The 24,249-nt window shown below is 36.5% G+C and overlaps 1 protein-coding gene across 2 annotated transcripts in view; it reads left to right on the top strand.

Moving 5' to 3' along the window:
• C7H2orf76 (chromosome 7 C2orf76 homolog) overlaps positions 1 to 24,249 on the top strand; it is an 87,009-nt gene that overhangs the window by 45,565 nt on the left and 17,195 nt on the right. The window contains exon 4 of one of the 2 annotated variants that reach the window (XM_065881047.1): positions 14,129 to 14,179. The exons of the other annotated variant lie outside the window; for it this stretch is intronic. Coding sequence (XP_065737119.1) covers positions 14,129 to 14,179 — 51 coding nt within the window. The remainder of the gene's footprint in view (positions 1 to 14,128; positions 14,180 to 24,249) is intronic. 2 annotated transcript variants of the gene reach the window in all.

Raw genomic sequence — 24,249 nt, forward strand, 5'->3', positions numbered from 1 at the left:
TTCGGGAGGTAGTTGGGTTTTGGACTTAGGCAAAGGGCATTCTCTTCCTCTCCCAGTCACTAGGCAAAGGACATTCTCTTCCTCTCCCAGTCACACTGTCTTTCTCTCGCCTCCTAACTGATTTCTCCTTGATCTCTCTCCTGTGCTCCAGACTCAGTTTCGCCTGCTAAACTAACAACTTCTTTTGTGTTTCTACTTGGTACCTACAACATCACATTTTGTAATGATTGCTCACCAGCTGTCCATGTGCTCATTTAGATAGAGCTCCTGACCAATATGCTGGAGGAGAAAGTAATAGATGTCAGTTCTAGGACAGAGCATCTAAGATCTGGTGTCTGGTCCTGCTTACCCCTACCCAAGAGACCATGGATGCCTTGTCTTTCAGAAGGTGCAGAAGTTTTGAACACTGTTTACGTGGTTAAATTTCTCATCATTTAAATAGTTTTATGTGTCTATAGTCAAATACCTTAAAATGCTTTATATTGAAAAAATAAAGGAAAGTGGAAGAGGAATTAAAGAATAGATGGACAAGTAAAAAACAAATAGCAAAATGGCAGGTTTAAACCCAGCTATATCAATAATCACATTAATTGTAAGTGGTTTAAACACACCAACTAAAATGCAGACATATAACAGGAAGTCTCAATTGCAAGTTGCTTGCAAAAAATGTATTTTCTTGTATATAAAGATAAAGATCAGTTAAAGGTAAAGTTATACTATGCTAATACTAATCTAAAGAAAGCTGGAGTGACTGTTAATTTCAGAATAAAGACTATTACAGGGATAAAGGCTCTCAATTTATTATGATAAGGCATTAATTAGTCAAGAGAACATAATTATCCTAAATGTTTATGCACCTAACAACAGAGCCTCAAAATACATGAAGTCAAAACTGGTAGAACTACAAGGAAAATTAGGTGAAGCTGCAATTATGGTGAGAGATTTCAGCACCCCTCTCTCAGTAATTGATGGAACAAGTAGAAAATTAGTAAGGATATAGAAAACTTGAATACTATCAACCTAAATTGACCAAATTGATATTTTAAAAACACTCTATCCAACAATAGCAGAATATACATTCCTTTCAAGTGCTCAGAGAGCATTTACCAAGAGATCATATTCTGACCCATAAAAACAGATCTTGATAAATTTGAAAGGATTTGAGTCATGCAGTGTTTTCTTTCTTCTGGGTTTTTGTTTTAATATGCATGCTTCTGATGTAACTTTTTTTTAAAATAATGGGTTTATTGAGATGTAATTCACATATGATAAAATTCACATGTTTAAAGTGTACAATTTAGTGGTTTATAGTACATTCACAAAGTTGTGCGATCATTACCACTGTCTAATTCCAGAACATTTTCATCGTGCCAAAAAGAAACCCTGTACCCACTAGCAGTCATTCCCCATTCTCCCCTTTCCCTAGCCTCTGGCAACCACTAATTTACTCTCTGTCTCTGTAGATTTTCCTATTCTGGACTATGTTTAACTTTTTGAAGTGTAAAAAAAGAATTCTTTTTTTTTTTTTTTACCACCCCATCCCGCCGCATTCCCCCCTTGGTGTCCATATGTTTGTTCTCTTACATGTCTGTCTCAATTTCTGCCCTGCAAACTGGTTCATCTGTACCATTTACTAGGTTCCACATATATGCGTTAATATATGATATTTGTTTTTCTCTTTCTGACTTACTTCACTCTGTATGACAGTCTCTAGATCCATCCACGTCTCAACAAATGACTCAATTTTGTTCCTTTTTACGGCTGAGTAATATTCCATTGTATATATGTACCACATCTTATTTATCCATTTGTCTGTTGATGGGCATTTAGGTTGCTTCCATGACCTGGCTATTTTAAATAGTGCTGCAATGAACATTGGGGTGCATGTGTCTTTTTGAATTATGGTTTCCTGTGGGTATATGCCCAGTAGTGGGATTGCTGGATCATATGGTAATTCTATTTTTAGTTTTGAAGGAACCTCCATACTGTTCTCCATAGTGGCTGTATCAATTTACATTCCCACCAACAGTGCAAGAGGGTTCCCTTTTCTCCACACCCTCTCCAGCATTTGTTGTTTGTAGATTTTCTGATGATGCCCATTCTAACTGGTGTGAGGTGATACCTCATTGTAGTTTTGATTTGCATTTCTCTAATAATTAGTGATGTCGAGCAGCTTTTCATGTGCTTCTTGGCTATCTGTATGTCTTCTTTGGAGAACTGTCTATTTAGGTCTTCTGCCCATTTTTGGATTGGGGTGTTTGGTTTTTTTAATATTGAGCTGCATAAACTGTTTATATATCTTGGAGATTAATCCTTTGTCCGTTGATTCGTTTGCAAATATTTTCTCCCATTCTGAGGGTTGTCTTTTCGCCTTGTTTATGGTTTCCTTTGCTGTGCAAAAGCTTTGAAATTTCATTAGGTCCCATTTGTTTATTTTTATTTCCATTACTCTAGGAGGTGGATCAAAAAAGATCTTGCTGTGCGTTATGTCAAGAGTGTTCTTCCTCTAAGAGTTTTATAGTGTCCGGTCTTACATGTAGGTCTCTAATGCATTTTGAGTTTATTTTTGTGTATGGTGTTAGGGAGTGTTCTAATTTCATTCTTTTACATGTAGCTTTCCAGTTTTCCCAGCACCACTTATTGAAGAGACTATCTTTTCTCCATTGTATATGCTTGCCTCCTTTGTCATAGATCAATTGTCCATAGGTGTGTGGGCTTATCTCTGGGCTTTCTATCTTGTTCCATTGATCTATATTTCTGTTTTTGTGCCAGTACCATACTGTCTTGATTACTGTGTGGTATACCCTGAAGTCAGGGAGCCTGATTCCTCCAGCTCCATTTTTTTTTCTCAAGATACCTTTGGCTATTAGAGGCCTTTTGTGTCTCCATACAAATTTTAAGATTTTTTTGTTCTAGTTCTGTAAAAAAATGCCATTGGTAATTTGATAGGGATTACATTGAACCTGTAAATTGCTTTGGGTAGTATAGTCATTTTCACAATATTGATTCTTCCAATCCAAGAACATGGTATATCTCTCTATCTGCTGGTATCATCTTTAATTTCTTTCATCAGTGTCTTATAGTTTTCTGTGTACAGGTCTTTTGTCTCCCTAGGTAGGTTTATTCCTAGGTATTTTATTCTTTTTGTGGCAGTGGTCAATGCGAGTGTTTCCTTAATTTCTCTTTCAGATTTTTCATCATTAGTGTATAGGAATGGAAGAGATTTCTGTGCATTTATTTTGTATCCTGCAACTTTACCAAATTCATTGATTAGCTCTAGTAGTTTTCTGGTGGCACCTTTAGGATTCTCTGTTTATGGTATCATGTCATCTGCAAACAGTGACAGTTTTACTTCTTCTTTTCCAATGTGTATTCCTTTTATTTCTTTTTATTCTCTGATTGCCGTGGCTAGGACTTCCAAAACTATGTTGAATAATAGTGGTGAGAGTGGACATCCTTGTCTTGTTCCTGATCTTAGAGGAAATGCTTTCAGTTTTTCACCATTGAGAATGATGTTTGCTGTAGGTTTGTCATATATGGCCTTTATTATGTTGAGGTAGGTTCCCTTTATGCCCACTTTCTGGAGAGCTTTTATCATAAATGGGTGTTGAATTTTGTCAGAAGCTTTTTCTGCATCTGTTGAGATGATCATATGGTTTTTCTTTCCTCAATTTGTTAATATGGTGTATCACATTGATTGATTTGCGTATACTGAAGAATCCTTGCATCCCTGGGATAAATCTCACTTGATCATGGTGTATGATCCTTTTAATGTGCTGTTGGATTCTGTTTGCTAGTATTTTGTTGAGGATTTTTGCATCTATATTCGTCAGTGATATTTGTCTGTAATTTTCTTATTTGTAGTATCTTTGTCTGGTTTTGGTATCAGGGTGATGGTGGCCTCAGAATGAGTTTGGGAGTGTTCCTTCCTCTGCAATTTTTTGGAAGAGTTTGAGAAGGATGGGTGTTAGCTCTTCTCTAAATGTTTGATAGAATTCACCTGTGAAGCCATCTGGTCCTGGACTTTAGTTTGTTGGAAGATTTTTAATCACAGTTTCAATTTCATTATTTGTGATTGGCCTGTTCATATTTTCTGTTTCGTCCTGGTTGAGTCTTGGAAGGTTATACCTTTCTAAGAATTTGTGCATTTCTTCCAGGTTGTTCATTTTATTGGGATAGAGTTGCTTGTAGTAGTCTCTTAAGATGCTTTGTATTTCTGTGGTGTCTCTTGTAACTTCTCCATTTTCACTTCTAATTTTATTGATTTGAGTCCTTTCTTTTTCTTCATGAGTCTGGCTAATGGTTTGTTAATTTTGTTTATCTTCTCAAAGAACCAGCGTTTAGTTTTATTGATCTTTGCTGTTGTTTTCTTTGTTTCTATTGCATGTATTTCTGCTCTGATCTTTATGATTTCTTTCCTTCTGCTAACTTTGGGTTTTGTTTTTTCTTCTTTCTCTAGTTCCTTTAGGTGTAAGGTTAGATTGTTTATTTGAGATTTTTCTTGTTTCTTGAGGTAGGCTTGTATAGCTATAAAATTCTCTCTTAAGACTGCTTTTGCTGCATCCCATAGGTTTTGGATCGTTGTGTTTTCATTGTCATTTGCCTCTAGGTATTTTTTGATTTCCTCTTTGATTTCTTCAGTGATCCCTTGGTTACTTAGTAACATATTGTTTAGCCTCCATGTGTTTGTGTTTTTTACGTTTTTTTTTTTTCCCCTGTAATTGATTTCTAATCTCATAGCATTGTGGTCAGAAAAGATGCTTGGTATGATTTCAGTTTTCTTAAATTTACTGAGGCTTGATTTGTGACCCAAGATGGGATCTATCCTGGAACATGTTTTGTGTGCACTTGAGAAAAAAGTGTAATCTGCTGTTTTTGGATGAAATGTCCTATAAATATCCATTAAATCTGTCTGGTCTGTTGTGTCATTTAATGCTTGTGTTTCCTTATTTATTTTCATTTTGGATGATCTATCCATTGGTGTAAGTGAGGTGTAAAAGTCACCCACTATTATGGTGTTACTGTCGATTTCCTCTTTTATAGCTGTTAGCAGTTGCCTTATGTATTGAGGTGCTCCTATGTTGGGTGCATATTTATTTATAATAGTTATATCTTCTTCTTGGATTGATTCCTTGATCATTATGTAGTGTCCTTCCTTGTCTCTTTTAACTTTCTTTATTTTAAAGTCTCTTTTATCTGATATGAGTATTGCTACTCCAGCTTTCTTTTGATTTCCATTTGCATGGTATATCTCTTTCCATCCCCTCACATTCAGTCCGTATGTGTCCCTAGGTCTGAAGTGGGTCTCTTGTAGACAGCATATATATGGGTCTTGTTTTTGTATCCATTCAGCAAGCCTGTGTCTGTTGGTTGGAGCATTTAATCCATTCACGTTTAAGATAATTATCGATATGTATGTTCCTATGACCATTTTCTTAATTGTTTTGGGTTGTTTTTGTAGGTCTTTTTCTTCTGTTGTGTTTCCCACTTAGAGAAATTCCTTTAGTATTTGTGTAGAGCTGGTTTGGTGGTGCTGAATTCTCTTAGCTTTTGCTTGTCTGTAAAGCTTTTGATTTCTCCATCAAATCTGAATGAGATCCTTGCCAGGTAGAGTAATCTTGGTTGTAGGTTCTTCCCTTTCATCACTTTAAGTATATCATGCCACTCCCTTCTGGCTTGTAGAGTTTCTGCTGAGAAATCAGCTGTTAACCTTATGGGAGTTCCCTTGTATGTTATTTGTCTTTTTCCCTTGCTGCTTTCAATAACTTTTCTTTGTCTTTAATTTTTGCCAGTTTGATTACTATGTGTCTCAGCATGTTTCTTCTTGGGTTTATCCTGTATGGGACTCTCTGTGCTTCCTGGACTTGGGTGGCTATTTCCTTTCCCATGTTAGGGAAGTTTTCGACTTTAATCTCTTGAAATATTTTCTCTGGTCCTTTCTCTCTCTCTTTTCCTTCTGGGACCCCTATAATGCGAATGTTGTTTCCTTTAATGTTGTCCCTGAGGTCTCTTAGGCTGTCCTCATTTCTTTTCATTCTTCTTTCTTTATTCTGTACCACAGCCGTGAGTTCCACCATTCTGTCTTCCAGGTTACTTATCCATTCTTGTGTGCCTCAGTTATTCTGCTATTGATTCCTTCTAGTGTATTTTTCATTTCAGTTATTGTATTGTTCATCTCTGTTTGTTCTTTAATTCTTGTAGATGTTTGTTAAACATTTCCTGCATCTTCTCGATCTTTGCTTCCATTCTTTTTCTGAAGTCCTGGATCATCTTCACTATCATCATTCTGAATTCTTTTTCTGGAAGCTTGCCTATCTCCAGTTCATTTAATTGTTTTTCTGGGGTTTTATCTTGTTCCTTCATCTGGTACATAGCACTCTACGTTTTCATCTTGTCTCTCTTTCTGTGAATGTGATTTTTGTTCCACAGGCTGCAGGATTGTAGTTTTTCTTGCTTCTGCTGTCTGCCCTCTGGTGGATGAGGCTATCTAAGAGGCTTGTGCAAGTTTCCTGATGGGAGGGACTGGTGGTTGGTAGAGCTGGCTGTTGCTCTGGTGGGCAGAGCTCAGTAAAACTTTAATCCGCTTGTCTGCTGATGGGTGGGGCTGGGTCCCCTCCCTGTTGGTTGTTTGGCCTGAGGCAACTCAACACTGGAGCCTACTCGGGCTCTTTTGTGGGGCTGATGGCCGACTCTGCTAGGGCTCACACCAAGGAGGACTTCCCAGAACTTCTGCTGCCACTGTCCTTGTCCTCACGGTGTGGCAAAGCCACCCCCTGCCTCTGCAGGGGACCGTCCAACACTAGCAGGTAGGTCTAGTTCAGTCTCCTATGGGGCCACTGCTCTTTCCCCTGGGTCCCGATGCACACACTACTTTGTGTGTGCCCTCCAAGAGTGGAGTCTCTGTTTCCCCCAGTCCTGTTGAAGTCCTGCAATCAATTCCCACTAGGCTTCAAAGTCTGATTCTCTAGGAATTCCTCCTCCTGTTGCCGGACCCCCAGGTTGGGAAGCCTGACGTTGGGCTCAGAACCTTCACTCCAGTGGGTGGACTTCTGTGGTATAAGTGTTCTCCTGTTTGTGAGTCACCCACCCAGCATTTATGGGATTTGATTTTATTGTGATTGCGCCCCTCCTACTGTCTCACTGTGGTTTATCCTTTGTCTTTGGATGTGGGGTATCTTTTTTGGTGAGTTCCAGTGTCTTCCTCTGTACTGTTGTTTTCTGACCACAGTGGAATTAGGTTAGAAATCAGTAACAGATATATCTCTGTAAAATCCCCAGGTATTTGGAAACTGAATAACACAGTTCTAAATAATGTATATAAAAGCAGAGAAAAGGGAAACTATTTTGAACTGAATAAAAATATATATACAATTTTTCAAAATTTGTGGGAATCTGGTGAAACAGTACTGGGGAAAATTTATGGTACTAAAAATGCCTAATGTAAAAAAGAGAAGAGGTCTCAAATCAGTGATTTCAGCCCTTATGTTAAGAAACTAGAAAAATAAAAGCAAACTAAACCCAAAGTAAGCAGAATAAAAGAAATAAAAAAAATCATAGCAGAAAATAAAAAAACTGTAGGGAAAATCAGTAACAGCCAAAGCTGATCTTTGAGATTAATAAAATTGATAAAGTGCTAGCCAGCCTAATCAGGAAATAAATAAGAGAAAGTGAAGACACAGGTTATCAGTATTAGGAGTGAGAGTTGTTATATCACTACAATTCTCTACAGAGTTTGAAAGAATAATACAGGAATATTTTGAACAACTTTGTGCCATAAATATGTTATCCTAGGTACATGGAAAAATTCCTTGAAAGACTCAACCCAAACTACGAAATCTCACTAAACAGGAACAAACAACCTGAATAATTCTGTATTTTAAAATGAACAGTAACTAAAATACATTTTCACAAAGCAAACTCCAGTCCCAGATGGCTTCACTGGTAAATTCTACCATACATTTAAGGAAGAAATAATCTCAATTCTACAGAAACTCTTCCAGAAAATAAAAGAAAAGGAATTATTATCTCATTCTCTGAGGTCATCCTTATCCTGATACCAAAATCAGAGAAAGCAATTAGAAGGAAAAAAAAAAAGCTGACAACCAATAACTTTCATGCATAAAGATGTAAAAATTCTTAATAAAATTTTAGCAAGTCAAGTCCAACAATATTTAAAAAGGAATAATACATTATGCCCATGTGGGGTTTATCTTAGGAATGCAAGGATGGTTTACCATTCAAAAATCATTCAGTGTAACTCATCATATTATAGATTAAGAAAGGAAAACCATGTGATTATTTCAATAGATGAAGACAAAATGCTGCATCCACTTCTGTTAGAAACTTTCAGTAAAGTAGGAATAGAAGGGAACTTTCTCTACCTGATTAAGGATATTTATGAAAAACTGGCACCCTACATTATACTTAATGGTGAAAAACTGAGGGCTTTTCTCCTAATATAAGGAACCAGGCATGGTGTTTTTTAGAAATCACTTCTATTCAACACTGCATTGGAAGTTCTAGCCAGTTCAGTAAGACAAGAAAGAGAAATAAATGGCATCCAAATTAGAAAGAAAGAAAATGTCATTATTCACTAGTGACATGATTATCTATGTAGAAAATCCTATGGAGTCTATAAAAACAGTACTAGAGCTAGTAAGTTGAGCTTAGCAAGGTTGAAGGATATAAATCAATATACAAAAATTAATTGTGTTATGAGCAATATATAGTTGGAAACTGAAAAAGAGTAATAGCATCAAAAAATATGAAATACTTAGTGTATATTCGATAGAGCTGTAAGAACTTTACACTGGAAACTCCAAAACATCACTGAGAGAAATTTAAAAAGACCTAAGTAAATGGAGACATAGACAGTGTTCATGGATCAGAAAACTCAATATGGTTAAGACACCATGATTCCTCAAAATAATGTGTGGATTCCAATGCCAATGAAAATCTCAGCAGACTTTCTTTTTTCCTTCAGGTAATGTCAAACTTATCCTAAAGTTTATAAACAAGTTATTCTAACTTGTTCAGAAATTATAAGGAAAATAAAAAAGACCTATAATAAATAAATACATAAATAAATATATAAATAAGTCACAAAAAGTTGGAAGACTTAACACTATCTGGTTTCATGACTTATTACTATAATGCTATATCAGGCAAGATAGTGCTTGTGTATTGATATATAGGTGACATATATATCAATGAAAAATAGTCCAGAAATAGTCCTACACGTATATGTTTAATTGGTTTTTGAGCAAGGCGTTTTAGGGGGAAGAGGTCATCTTTCTAAAAAGGTGTTGTAATAACTGGATATCCATATGCAAATAAATGAACTCAACTCTTACCTCCTACCATACACAAAAACAATTTTCGTTCAAGACCTGAATTTGAAAGCTGAAACCATAAAACTTCTGAAAGAAAACATAAGAGAAGATCTTAGGGACTGATTTTGGTAAAATTTCTTAATACAGCACAATAAACAAAAAAGAAAAAAACTTAGGCTTCATCAAAATTAAAAAGTTTTGCTTTTTAAAATACACTTAAGAAAATGAAGAGGCAAACCACAGACTTGGAAAGACTTTGTAAAACATATAAACAAGGGATTTGTATCTAGAATGATAATAACTAGAAAAGAAACCAAGCTGTTACCACTCAGTAATAAGACATACAACCCAATTAAAAATGGGCAAAATATTTGAACACACACTTCATCAAAGAAAATGTATGGATGACAAATAAGCACATTCAGTGATACTCATCATCACTGGTCTTCAGTGAAATGCAAATTAAAACCATAGTGAAAGCATAACACACCCGCTAACATGACTAAAATCAAAAAATTCTAGAAATTAAAAACTAGTTTTCAGCTAGGATGTAGAAGAACTGGAACTCCTTATATGTTGCTAGTGGGAATGTTAAAAAGGTACCACTTTGGAAGATGATTTGGCAAATTCTTAACAAGTTAAACATGCGCCTACCATACAATCCAGCCAGTTCCACTTGTAGGTGAAATGAAAATGTCTGTCCACGTATGAATACTCATAGCCTTATTCGTAGTGGTGCAAAATGGGAAACACCTTTTTTCATAAGGAAGTGGTTGTTCTTTTTCTCCTCCTCTTCAAGCATTTTTGTATGTAAAGCCTTTTTCTCACCATAACGTGTTTAACGTCTAACCTTTTCTTTTGCCACCACGGAAGATACCAGCTTTATCCTACCCTTCTTAGTGCAGCAGATGGGAGTTGGGAGGGCTGGATTCTAGTCCTGGTTCTTGATGCTTTGTGCTGACCACCTGCCTTCCTGAGACCTCAGGGTTCTTACCTGCTGATTAAAGGGATTAAACGATACATATTCACTCATGTATATTTTTGAGCACCTGCCATGTGCCAGGCACTCTTTTAGGTACTGGCAACATGATGAAGAAAATAGGCTGTAGTACTTGCTCTCACTGGAACCAGTATTCATTAACCTGTAATGTGCCAGGCACTGTCATAGGTTTTGGGAAGACAGGCCACTGTGTCTTAATCGCTAGGAATTTATGAATTAATAGGAAAGAGAGACCAAACTAAGTAAACAGACAAAACTATAATTGTAAAAAAATTTATGAAGGGAAGAATATGAGAGAAGACCCCTGTTTTAGTAGGGCTGTCAGGGGAGGCCTCTTTGTGGAGGTGACAGTTGAGCTGAGATCTAAAGAGAGAAAGAGAAAAGGGGCTCCTGTTCGCCTCTGTCATCGTCTCTCCTCTCAGAAATCTAGACCGAACTTAAGGCAGTGATTTGGTGTCTTGACTGTAGACATCTCTAAGTGCAAATAGTTTCGTTGAGCTATCTGTTCTGTACCTCAGTCCTTTCTTCAGGGGTTTTCGCTGTCTAGTTCAGGGAATATAAATGGCAATAAATTAAATTTAGTTCTCCTTTCCGATGTTTAGTCAATACTTCTTTGGCCCAGAATTCATAAGTAAGTGAGAAACAAAAGATAAAATGAAGATCTGTGCTCTGCTAAGCCTAAGACAGACGTTTCAGATGGGGGTCAGGCAGGCAAATTTGGACTTCAGACAGGTTTCCTTTGGCCTACAGTATTTTCAAGTCAGAAAAATTCACCTGATCCCCCAGACTTTAGCGCAACAGATTAGAATGTATGGGCTGCAGCCCCCTTTAACGGGATGCTTGCTCCTACCTCACAGTCCCCTCCTGTTTGCCCGGCCTCATTTACTCCTGTCATCCGGTTGGCCTCCTGTGATTTTGTTTGTCAAAGAATCATCTCAACAGGTTTTTGTCTTGTGTTTAAACATGCCTGGGACTGGCCTGCTGTGAGTCTGATCTACTGGTGCAGCAGGCTGGGTGATTCTGATGTCGGCTGGTGAGACCATAGCCCTGGCTGTGAACATACTGGGTTGGCCAAAGAGTGCCTTTGGTTTTTAAGTAAAAATAAAAGACACATTTTTCAGTTACACCAAGAACTTTATTGAACAACGTATTCACCATTTTGTTCCACTACCTTCTGCCATCTTTCAGGCAACTTCATGATTCCATCTTCCCAAAACTTTTTATCTTTTTGAGCCAAGAACTGTTCCTGGTGCCTTTTACAGTCTTCCAGGGAATTGACATTTTTTCCATTAAGTGAATTTTGTAAAGACTGAAATAAATGGAAATCCGAAGGTGCAATGTCTGGTGAATACGGCAGATGAATCAGAACTTCCCAGCCAAGCTATAACAGTTTTTGCCTGGTCATCAAAGAAAAAACATGCAGTCTTGTGTTACCCTGATGGAAGATTATGCATTTTCTGTTGACTAGTTCTGGACGCTTTCAGTTGGTCTAGTTGGGAGCAGTACTTGTTGGAATTAATCGTTTGGTTTCCTGGGAGAAGCTCATAATAGAGGACTCCCTTCTAATCTTACCATATACGCAACATCACCTTCTTTGGATGAAGACCAGCCTTTGGTGTGGTTGGTGGTGGTTCATCTCACTTGCCCCAAGATCTCTTCCATTCCACATTATTGTACAGTATCCACTTTTCATCGCCCGTCACAATTTGTTTTAAAAACGGAACATTTTCTTTACGTTTAAGTAGAGAATCACATGTGGAAATACGGTCAAGAAGGTTTTTTTCGCTTAACTTATGTGGAACCCAAACATCAAAGCTATGACCATAACCAAGCTGGTGCAAATGATTTTCATCGCTTGATTTGGATATTTTGAATATGTTGGCTATCTCCTGTGTGGTATAACATTGATTGTTCTCAGTTTATGTCTCGATTTGATCGCTGTCAACCTCAGCTGGTTTACCCGACCATGGAGCATCATCCAGCGAGAAATCTCCAGCACGAAACTCCTCAAACCACTTCTGACAAGTTCGATCATAGCACCTTCTCCATACACTGCACAAATCTTTTTTTTTGCGTTTCAGTTGCATTTTTACCTTTCTTGAAATAGTAAAGCATAATATGCTGAAAATGTTTTTTTCTTCAATCTTCAATATTAAAATGGTTACACAAAAATTCACCAATTTTGATAAGTTTTTTTAAGAATGCACTCTGATATGACAGCTGTCACAATACAATCTAACAAAATTGTTTTGAATGAAGTTAAAGACAACTAAGTGCTACTAGAGTCATCTTACAGAAAAAACCGAAAGAACCTTTTGGCCAACTCAGTAGTTTTTTACAGGATTCACAGGAAGCATGTGCTCTCAAGAGTGGGGACTTGTCTTGGTAACTTCTTATTTACCCTGTATCTGGAATATTTGGTAGTAGGTAGTTTAAATGCATATAACATAAATGAATAAATTATATTTTAATTTTGGTATGTATTTGACCTTTAAAAGGTAAATGTACTTAAACAGTTTTCCTAGTTCAGATGTGTGGGATTTTTTAGAGTTTTCTTTGTTAACACATTCCTGTGGTTTTAAGATCAAATTGTAAAAAGGAATAGAGTGAGAAGTCTCCTTGCCACTTCTTTTATTTTATTTTTTTAATATTCAGCTATCCTACTTCCTTTTTCTTTCTTTCTTTCTTTATTTATGGCTGTGTTGGGTGTTCGTTTCTGTGCGAGGGCTTTCTCTAGTTGCAGCAAGTGGGGGCCACTCTTCATCGTGGTGCGCGGGCCTCTCACTATCACGGCTTCTCTTGTTGTGGAGCACAGGCTCCAGACGCGCAGGCTCAGTAATTGTGGCTTACGGGCCTAGTTGCTCCGCGGCATGTGGGATCTTCCCAGATCACGGCTCAAACCCGTGTCCCCTGCATTGGCAGGCAGATTCTCAACCACTGCACCACCAGGGAGACCCCTCTCCTTGCCACTTCTGCTCTCTATCTGACCAGTGCATCATGTTCCCTCCCATGAAAATATAAGCAAATGCAAACATATATTCTTATTTTTACCCCCTTTTACTTAAAAGGTGGCTTACTAAAAATAAGTCTCTGCCTTATGCCTCCTTTACTCTTGACATATCTTGAAGATCTTATCATATTAGTAGAGAGCTTCTTCCTCATCCTTTTTTGTTTTTTACAGTTGACAAATATGTTTAATTGTTTGGGCATATTATAGTTTATTTAGCAAGTACCCCCACTGAAGGATATTTGGATTTTTCCAGGCATTGCGAACAGTGCTACCGTTAGTACCTTTGTATGTATGGTCGTTTCATACACACACGCACAAGAGTGTGCAAAGTATATACCTCTGTGGTAAATTCTCCAGGTGGAATTGCTAGGTCAAAAGGTATATGCATATGTAATTTTGATATATGTTACTTAATTGCCCTCTGTAGGGGTTGTGGTTTAATTATTATTTAAAACTAATTCTAGTATTTGGGACACTGTTTAAAAATTTTTTTTACTTTGTTTTTGTTCTGTTTTCTTTGCTGAGTTAGAGTTGTTACATGGTAGGTTGTCTGAAATTTGGTAAGAGTATTAAGATCGTTCTAGATCATTGATTTCCACTACTAACTTAACCCCCCAGGGGTTCTCAGATTCATGTGCTAAATGAACATCAACTATATAATAATGTCTCCCACATACATACTGTATATTTCAAATGTATAAGATGCTATTGTATAATAAAATGCTAATTCATTTAATACTATGTCTATTTGAATATTTTATAATAAAAATAATCTTTCTCTTACAGATATCCCTTTGAGGACCAGCCTGCCACCACCATTCAGAAACTATAAATATGGTAACCAATTTTTCTTAGTCTTTTAAGATACATATTAATATAATTTCACATTAGTTTTATATTGATGTGAATTTTAAATTTGGTTTTCAAAAATGAATTTTCTCTGTGTATATAAAAACCACTATGGAAGTTATTTAGAAATCTAGGAATTCTAGTATATCATTAAATTGTAGTTGTGTAGGGAAGTGTACGAATTGTATATTCCTCCTATTTGTGAGGAATAGCATGTTTGGCAAACTGTTTAAGATGAATTTCTTTGTCAGGTAATCAGAAAAGAAGAAATGATTAAAGACTAGGAATTATAAGAAGAGGTTTAACATTTTAGGTGCCAGTAACTTGAGCATGTTACATAGTAATTTTATATGTTGCAATTATTGATTTTAAAATGTAGTAATAAGGCAAGAAGCTGGGTTTCATTATTTATTATAAAGATGGTACAGTTATTAACCTTCAGCGTAGTGCCACTCACCAAACTTTGAATTTGAGACTTCACTTGAGAATTACAATGCACCTAATAAATATTTCTGTTAATTGGTGCAGACATTTTTAAAGCATAAATTTTTTATTACCCTAGATCATTTTTGGAGTGGTTTTTAATTCTGCTGCCATTTAGTAGAGCAACTTCTGACCTAAAATACTTTGAAATCACAATCTTCACCGTGTGTATGCAGTTTAATATCCAGAGACTAATTGTGAGGTCACAAGGGGTAGTCAAGCAGAAGTTAAAGGCACTGAGTGGAAAGTACTTTGATTTATTGGACTTAAAGAATTTACATACTAAATATTGAATAAGAGAAAGGAATAAAAAGCGTGATTAATTAAATATGAAACTTCTACATTTTCGTCTTTCATGGCTTTCAAAGTATCCTGCCTTGAAATATAACCTTAAACTTGAATCAGCCTGCAGATGCCACTTAAAGTTAGCATAGCTACATATAGTTTCCCTTTTTGCATGGTGTGGGTGTGTATTCAAACTTGTGTTCCATGTAAGTTATTTTAAAAGATCAGTTTTAGATCATGAAATCATCAAAATATCTGACTGTTAATCATCACGGTGGTAAATAATATACTCCTGTCAATTTCTTCCCTTTATGTATGTTAGTATTTGTTTTGTGTTTTTACGTGCTCCTATATTGTGTGCTATATGTTTTTTTAAATGAATTAATTAATTTGGCTGCATCGGCTCTTTGTTGCAGTGCGCAGGCTTCTCTCTCGTGGCGTGCGGGCTCGGTAGGTGGGGTGCAGGCTGTAGAGCACATGGGCTTAGTTGACCCGCAGCATGTGGTATCTTAGTTCCCTAACCAGGGATCGAACCCGCGTCCCTTGCATTGGAAGGCGGATTCTTAACCACTGGACCACCAGGGAAGTCCCGGGTGCATATATGTTAATGAGTGTAATCCTCTTCTTGTATTGAGCCTTTTATCATTATATAGTGTCCTTTCTTTCTTTATGGCCTTTGTTATAAAGTCTATTTTGTCTGATATAAGTTATTTCCACCTCTGCTTTCTTGTCCTTTTCATTTGCCTGAAGTAGCTTTAAAAAAATTTGTTTTTGTTTTCTTTATTTTTTCATTGAAGTATAGTTGATTGACAATGTTATGTTAATTTCTTTTTTTTGCGGTACGCGGGCCTCTCACAGCTGTGGTCTGTCCCGTTGCGGAGCACAGGCTCCGGACATGCAGGCTCAGTGTTATGTTAATCTCTGCTGCGCAGCAGAGTGACTCAGTTATACCTATATGTACATTCCTTTTATATTCTTTTCCATTATGGTTTATCCCAGTATATTGAATATAGTTCCCTGTGTTATATAGTAGGACCTTGCTGCCCATCCATTCTATACGTAATAGTTTGCATCTATTAACTCCAAAACTCTTAGTCCATCCCTCCCCCACACTGCTCCCCCTTGGCAACCACAAGTCTGTTCTCTATGTCTGTGAGTCTGTTTCTGCTTTGTAGATAGGGTTCATTTGGATCACATTTTAGATTCCACATAGAAGTGATATCATATGGTATTTGTCTTTCTCTTTCTGACTGACTTAGTGTGATAATCTCTAGTTGCATCCATGTTGCTGCAAATGGCATTGTTTCGTTCTTTTTTATGGCCGAGTAGTATCCCATTGTATACATGTACCATGTCTTCTTTATCCATTCCTCTGTCAGTAGACATTTAGGTTGTTTCCATGTCTTGGCTATTGTGAATAGTGCTGCTATGAACATAGGGGTGAATGTATCTTTTTGAATTATAGTTTTGTCCGGATATATGCCCAGGAGTGGGATTGTTGGATCATAACGGTAGTTCTATTTTTCAGTTTTTTGAGGAACCTCCATACTGTTTTCCATAGTGGCTGCACCAACTTACATTCCCACCAACAGTGTAGGAGGGTTCTCCTTTCTTCACACCCTCTCCAGCATTTATTTATAGACTTTAATGATGACCATTCTGACCGGTGTGAGGTGGTACTAGTTGTAGTTTTGATTTACATTTCTCTAATAATTAGTGATGTTGAGCATCTTTTCATGTGCCTATTGGCCATCTGTATGTCTTCTTTGGAGAAATGTCTATTTAGGTCTTCTGCCCATTTTTTGATTGGGTTTTTTGGTTTTTTATTGATGAGTTGTATGAGCTGTTTGTATATTTTGGAAATTAAGCCCTTGTTGGCCGCATCATTTGCAAATATTTTCTCCCATTCTGTAGATTGTCTTTTCATTTTGTTTATGGTTTCCTTTGCTGTGCAAAAGCTTGTAAGTTTGATTAGGTCCCATTTGTTTATTTTTCTATTGCCTATTGCCTTGGGAGACTGACCTAAGAAAACATTGGTATGATTTATGTCAGAGAATGTTTTCTTCTAGGAGTTTTATGGTGTATTGTCTTATGTTTAAGTCTTTAAGCCATTTCGAGTTTATTTTTGTACATGGTGTGAGGGTGTGTTCTAACTTCATTGATTTACGTGCAGCTATCCAACTTTCCCAGCGCCACTTGCTGAAGAGACTTTTTCCCATTTTGTATTCTTGCCTACTTTGCCAATGATTAATTGACTGTAGGTGTGTGGGTTTATTTCTTGGCTCTCTATTTTGTTCCATTGATCCATAGGTCTGTTTTTGTACCAGTATCACACCGTTTTGATTACTGTAGCTTTGTAGTATTGTCTGAAGTCTAGAAGGGTTATGCCTCCTGCTTTGTTCCTTTTCCTCAGGATTGCTTTGGCAGTTCTGGGTCTTTTATGGTTCCATGCATAAAATATCTTTTTCCATCCCCTCACTTTCAATCTATGTGTGTCCTTCACCCTAAAGTGGGTCCCTTGTAGGCAGCATACTGTAGGCTCTTGTTTTATTATCCAGCCTTTCACTCTATGTCGTTTGATTGGAACATTTAGTCCATTGACATTTAAGGTAATTATCGATAGATAGGTATTTATTGCCATTTTAAACATTGTTTTCCAGTTGATTTTGTTTTTCTTCCTTGTTCCTTTTTCTTTTTCCATTGTAGTGGATAATGTACCTCTCATATTATTCTACCTTATTAACATTCTCTTGTCCTGTTATTTCTATACTACTCAGATGAATTGACAGGAAAAATGATACATTTATCTGTGAAGAAATTAGAGAACTGCCATGGCTTTGATAGATTTCAACTGACTGTCTTTATTTGGCTCTTTAACAATCTGCCACTTTGTGTTTGACAAGAAAGGCTGAAGTGTTACTTTCTCACCTGTCCTTGTCCTGCAGTATTGCTACACTCTATGGGATTGAACACACTGGGTGTTGGGGAGTGGAAAGGGCACAGACTCAGATTTCATTTTTGTTAGTTGCCATTTCTGTGCCCTTGGACAAAGGTCCAGTTCTCTCTGCCAGGCCACCAAGAGTCTGAGATTTCTCAGAGCCCTTCCTCCCATTTAATTGGCATCTACATCTATTACTGGCATCTACCCTGGCCAGACAGTGTGTTCATAAAGCACAGGGGATGTTGTTTTATTTCTAAATCCTTATCGTTTAGGCATGGTGCATGTGTGCAGTAAATGTTGATTGTTGTGCAGTGTGGGACTGCTAATCCTGTTTGTTTCTAAGGCTGTGTGAGATTAGATTAAACAATGCACGTGTGAACACATTACATACTCCACAAACATAAGATCTTGTTTTTATTTTTATGAGGTTGCTTTCCTCAAGGAATTTGCATTAAGGAAACAATATCCACAGAAGTTGTTTCTGTTAATAATGAAGATTATTTTTTTAAGAGGGAAAAACAAGTGAAAGAGATGATTTAACAAAGAAAGAGACATTAATACAACATCTTTTGCTAGCTTGTCATTTCTCCTTTCTTACCTTCTTCCCAAGTCTTACCAATTTCTGTTGGAGAGAAAAATCTGGTGAAAATTTCTTAAATTTTCTTCACCACATTTCTTAAATATGTGGCCTCCTTCTTGTGGGGTTCTAGAACCTATCAGAACAAAGATATTTCTAATTTAAAGACTTGTTAGCAAAATATATAGAACATGATTAACATTTGGCAAGGTCAAACTACAGTTTTGCAAGTTGATTGCAAGGTCCTTTTGTTTAAAAAAAAAAACTACTGCTGGCTTCTTTAGTCTCCAGTAACAAACTGATATATATTTGCAGTGAGAAAAAGAGTGTAATAGGTAACTCAGTATAATAGATAATTCACAAGTCACATTTGTTTATTTTCTGGTGTACATTGTAAGCTTATTTTTAGCAGTTGTGGCATATTTACATCCTAAGTGTGTGTATTTTACTTAGGTTAGATTTATTTTTATTTCTTAACAATACATATAGTCCAGGGATTAGGCTGACCTTATATTAAAAATTGCAATAGGTAATTGAAAGTTGACTGTTTAAAATAATGGGTAATTCAGGGTGCTCGTTCTTAACTGAATAGGTACCCTGTTCTTCTGTATTATTAGAATATAGTTAAATCAAGGTTTGTTGTTTTTAAACAGATATTTTTTTTATTCAAACAGAAAGTCACAAAAATTATAATCATCCTCATCAGTTCACTCAGTCCCATGTAATTAATTTTTTTTATCTTGATCTTTTGTTAGCAGTTTTATGAATTCATCAGTTTTCCATTAGAGTTCTGAAAATGCTTATTCATTCAGTTCAGCGTATAGTCAGTTACCAGAAACCTGTGCTTGTCAGAGTCTTTACCATGAATTCCTTGAAGATGAAACCCTTTTATAGGGACATTTTTGCAAAAGCATCAGAGTACACCCAGAACTGTCTGTAAATGACAAAAGACTTAAAAATGACCACAGTTAAAGATTTGATGAAAGTTCATAATAATGGATTTGACAAAGAAATTTAGTTATTTCTGAGATATACATTTTAAAATAATAACTAGAATTATGACTTATAACATTATACAAGAACATATAATATTTTTAGGAATTTCATGTAATGTCTGAAACATTTATATTAACATATTTCCATACAAATAACCCAAAGAAAGTTTAGTATTAATTGTTTTTTGTTAATTTTTGAATTTTATTTATTTTTTTATACAGCAGGTTCTTATTAGTCATCAGCTTTATACACATCACTGTATACATGTCAATCATAATCGCCCAATTCAGCACACCACCATCCCCACCCCCCCTGCCGCTTTCCCACCTTGGTGTCCATACGTTTGTTCTCTACATCTGTATCTCAACTTCTACCCTGCAAACCGGTTCATCTGTACCAGTTTTCTAGGTTCCACATACATGTGTTAATATATGATATTTGTATTATTCTTTCTGACTTACTTCACTCTGTATGACAATCTCTAGGTCCATCCATGTCTCAACAAATGACCCAATTTCATTCCTTTTTATGGCTGAGTAATATTCCATTGTATATATGTACCACAACTTCTATATCCATTCATCTGTTGATGGGCATTTAGGTTGCTTCCATGACCTGGCTATTGTAAATAGTGCTGCAGTGAATATTGGGGTGCATGCGTCTTTTTGAATTATGGTTTCCTGTGGGTATATGCCCAGTAGTGGGATTGCTGGATCATACGGTAATTCTATTTTTAGTTTTGAAGGGACCTCCATACTGTTCTCCGTAGCGGCTGTATCAATTTACATTCCCACCAACAGTGCAAGAAGGTTCCCTTTTCTCCACACCCTCTTCAGCATTTGTTGTTTGTAGATTTTCTGATGATGGCCATTCTGACTGGTGTGAGGTGATACCTCATTGTAGTATTGATTTTCATTTCTCTAATAATTAGTGATGTTGAGCAGCTTTTCATGTGCTTTTTGGCCATCTGTATGTCTTCTTTGGAGAAATGTCTACTTAGGTCTTCTGCCCATTTTCAGATTGGGTTGTTTGTTTCTTTAATATTGAGCTGCATGAGCTGTTTATATATTTTGGAGATTAATCCTTTGTCTGTTGAATCATTTACAAATATTTTATCCCTTTCTGAGGGTTGTTTTTTCGTCTTATTTATGGTTTCATTTGCTGTGCAAAAGCTTTGAAGTTTCATATGGTGCCATTTGTTTATTTTTGTTTTTATTTCCATTACTCTAGGAGGTGGATGAAAAAAGATCTTGCTGTGATTTCTGTCAGAGTGTTCTTCCTATGTTTTCCTCTAAGAGTTTTATAGAGTCCGGTCTAACATGTGGTCTCGAATCCATTTTGAGTATATTTTTGTGTATGGTGTTATGGAGTGTTCTAATTTCATTCTTTTACCTGTAGCTGTCCAGTTATCCCAGCACCACTTATTGAAGAGACTGTCTTTTCTCCATTGTATATCCTTGCCTCCTTTGTCATAGATTACTTGACTATAGGTGCATGGGTTTATCTCTGGGCTTTCTGTCTTGTTCCATTGATCTATGTTTCTGTTTTTGTGCCAGTACCATATTGTCTTGATTACTGTAGCTTTGTAGTATGGTCTGAAGTCAGGGAGTCTGATTCCTCCCGCTCCATTTTTTTCCCTCAAGACTGCTTTGGCTATTCGGAGTCTTTGGTGTCTCCATAGAAATTTTAAGATATTTTGTTCTGGTTCTGTAAAAAATGCCATTGGTAATTTGATAGGGATTGCATTGAATCTGTAAATTGCTTTGGGTAGTATAGTCGTTTTCACAATATTGATTCTTCCAATCCAAGAACATGGTATATATCTCCATCTCTTGGTATCATCTTTAATTTCTTTCATCAGTGTCTAATAGTTTTCTGCATACAGTTCTTTTGTCTCCCAAGGTAGGTTTAATCCTAGGTATTTTATTCTTTATGTGGCAGTGGTCAATGGGAGTGTTTCCTTAATTTCTCTTTCAGATTTTTCATCATTAGTGTATAGGAATGGAAGAGATTTCTGTGCATTTATTTTGTATCCTGCAACTTTACCAAGTTCATTGATTAGCTCTAGTAGTTTTCTGGTGGCACATTTACGATTCTCTGTGTATAGTATCATGTCATCTGCAGACAGTGACAGTTTTACTTCTTCTTTTCCAATTTGTATTCCTTTTATTTCTTTTTCTTCTCTGATTGCTGTGGCTAGGACTTCCAAAACTATGTTGAATAATAGTGGTGAGAGTGGACATCCTTGTCTCGTTGCCAATCTTAGAGGAAATGCTTTCAGTTTTTCACCATTGAGAATGATGTTTGCTGTAGGTTTGTCATATATTGCCTTTATTATGTTGAGGTAGGTTCCCTTTATGCCCACTTTCTGGAGAGTTTTTATCATAAATGGGTGTTGAATTTTGTCAGAAGCTTTTTCTGCATCTATTGAGATGATCATATGGTTTTTCTTTCCTCAGTTTGTTAATATGGTGTATCACATTGATTGATTTGCGTATACTGAAGAATCCTTGCATCCCTGGGATAAATCTCACTTGATCATGGTGTATGATCCTTTTAATGTGCTGTTGGATTCTGTTTGCTAGTATTTTGTTGAGGATTTTTGCATCTATATTCATCAGGGATATTTGTCTGTAATTTTCTTATTTGTAGTATCTTTGTCTGGTTTTGGTATCAGGGTGGCCCCATAGAATGAGTTTGGGAGTGTTCCTTCCTCTGCAATTTTTTGGAAGAGTTTGAGAAGGATGGGTGTTAGCTCTTCTCTAAATGTTTGATAGAATTCACCTGTGAAGCCATCTGGTCCTGGACTTTAGTTTGTTGGAAGATTTTTAATCACAGTTTCAATTTCATTATTTGTGATTGGTCTGTTCATATTTTCTGTTTCGTCCTGGTTGAGTCTTGGAAGGTTATACCTTTCTAAGAATTTGTGCATTTCTTCCAGGTTGTCCATTTTATTGGCATAGAGTTGCTTGTAGTAGTCTCTTAGGATGCTTTGTATTTCTGTGGTGTCTGTTGTAACTTGTCCTTTTTCATTTCTAATTTTATTGATTTGAGTCCTCTCTTTTTCTTCATGAGTCTGGCTAATGGTTTATCAATTTTGTTTATCTTCTCAAAGAACCAGCCTTTAGTTTTATTGATCTTTGCTATTTTCTTTGTTTCTATTTCATTTATTTCTGCTCTGATCTTTATGATTTCTTTCCATCTGCTAACTTTGGGTTTTGTTTTTTCTTCTTTCTCTAGTTCCTTTAGGTGTAAGGTTAGATTGTTTATTTGAGATTTTTCTTGTTTCTTGAGGTAGGCTTGTATAGCTATAAACTTCCCTCTTAAGACTGCTTTTGCTGCATCCCATAGGTTTAGGATCGTTGTGTTTTCATTGTCATTTGTCTCTAGGTGTTTTTTGATTTCCTCTTTGATTTCTTCAGTAATCCCTTGGTTATTTAGTAACGTATTGTTGAACCTCCATGTGTTTGTGTTTTTTACGTTTTTTTCCCCTGTAATTGATTTCTAATCTCATGGCATTGTGGTCAGAAAAGATGCTTGATATGATTTCAGTTTTCTTAAATTTACTGAGGCTTGATTTGTGACCCAAGATGGGATCTATCCTGGAGAATGTTCCGTGAGCACTTGAGAAGAAGGTGTAATATGCTGTTTTTGGATGGAATGTCCTATAAATATCAATTAAATCTATCTCGTCTGTTGTGTCATTTAAAGATTCTGTTTCCTTATATATTTTCATTTTGGATGATCTGTCCATTGGTGTAAGTGAGGTGTTAAAGTCACCCACTATTATTGTTTTACTGTCGATTTTCTCTTTTATAGCTGTTAGCAGTTGCCTTATGTATTGAGGTGCTCCTATGTTGGGTGCATATATATTTATAATTGTTATATCTTCTTCTTGGATTGATCCATTGATCATTATGTAGTGTCCTTCCTTGTCTCTTGTAACATTCTTTGTTTTAAAGTCTCTTTTATCTGATATGAGTATTGCTACTCCAGCTTTCTTTTGATTTCCATTTGCATGGAATATCATTTTCCATCCCCTCACTTTCAGTCCGTATGTGTCCCTAGGTCTGAAGTGGGTCTCTTGTAGACAGCATATATATGGGTCTTGTTTTTGTATCCATTCAGCAAGCCTGTGTCTGTTGGTTGGAGCACTTAATCCATTCACATTTAAGGTAATTATCGATAGGTATGTTCCTATGACCATTTTCTTAATTGTTTTGGGTTTGGTTTTGTAGGTCCTTTTCTTCCCTTGTGTTTCCCACTTAGAGAAGTTCCTTTAGCATTTGTTGTAGAGCTGGTTTGGTGGTGCTGAATTCTCTTAGCTTTTGCTTGTCTGTAAAGCTTTTGATTTCTCCATCAAATCTGAATGAGATCCTTGCCAGGTAGAGTAATCTTGGTTGTAGGTTCTTCCCTTTCATCACTTTAAGTATATCATGCCACTCCCTTCTGACTTGTAGAGTTTCTGCTGAGAAGTGTGCTATTAACCTTATGGGAGTTCCCTTGTATGTTATTTGTCGTTTTTCCCTTGCTGCTTTCAATAATTTTTCTTTGTCTTTAATTTTTGCCAGTTTGATTACTATGTGTCTTGGCGTGTTTCTCCTTGGGTTTATCCTGTATGGGACTCTCTGTGCTTCCTGGACTTGGGTGGCTATTTCCTTTCCCATGTTAGGGAAGTTTTTGACTATAATCTCTTGAAATATTTTCTCTTGTCCTTTGTGTCTCTCTTCTCCTTCTGGGACCCCTATAATGCGAATGTTGTTGCGTTTAATGTTG

This window comes from Phocoena phocoena, chromosome 7, assembly GCF_963924675.1.
Source record: "Phocoena phocoena chromosome 7, mPhoPho1.1, whole genome shotgun sequence".
Taxonomy (NCBI): Eukaryota; Metazoa; Chordata; class Mammalia; order Artiodactyla; family Phocoenidae; genus Phocoena; species Phocoena phocoena.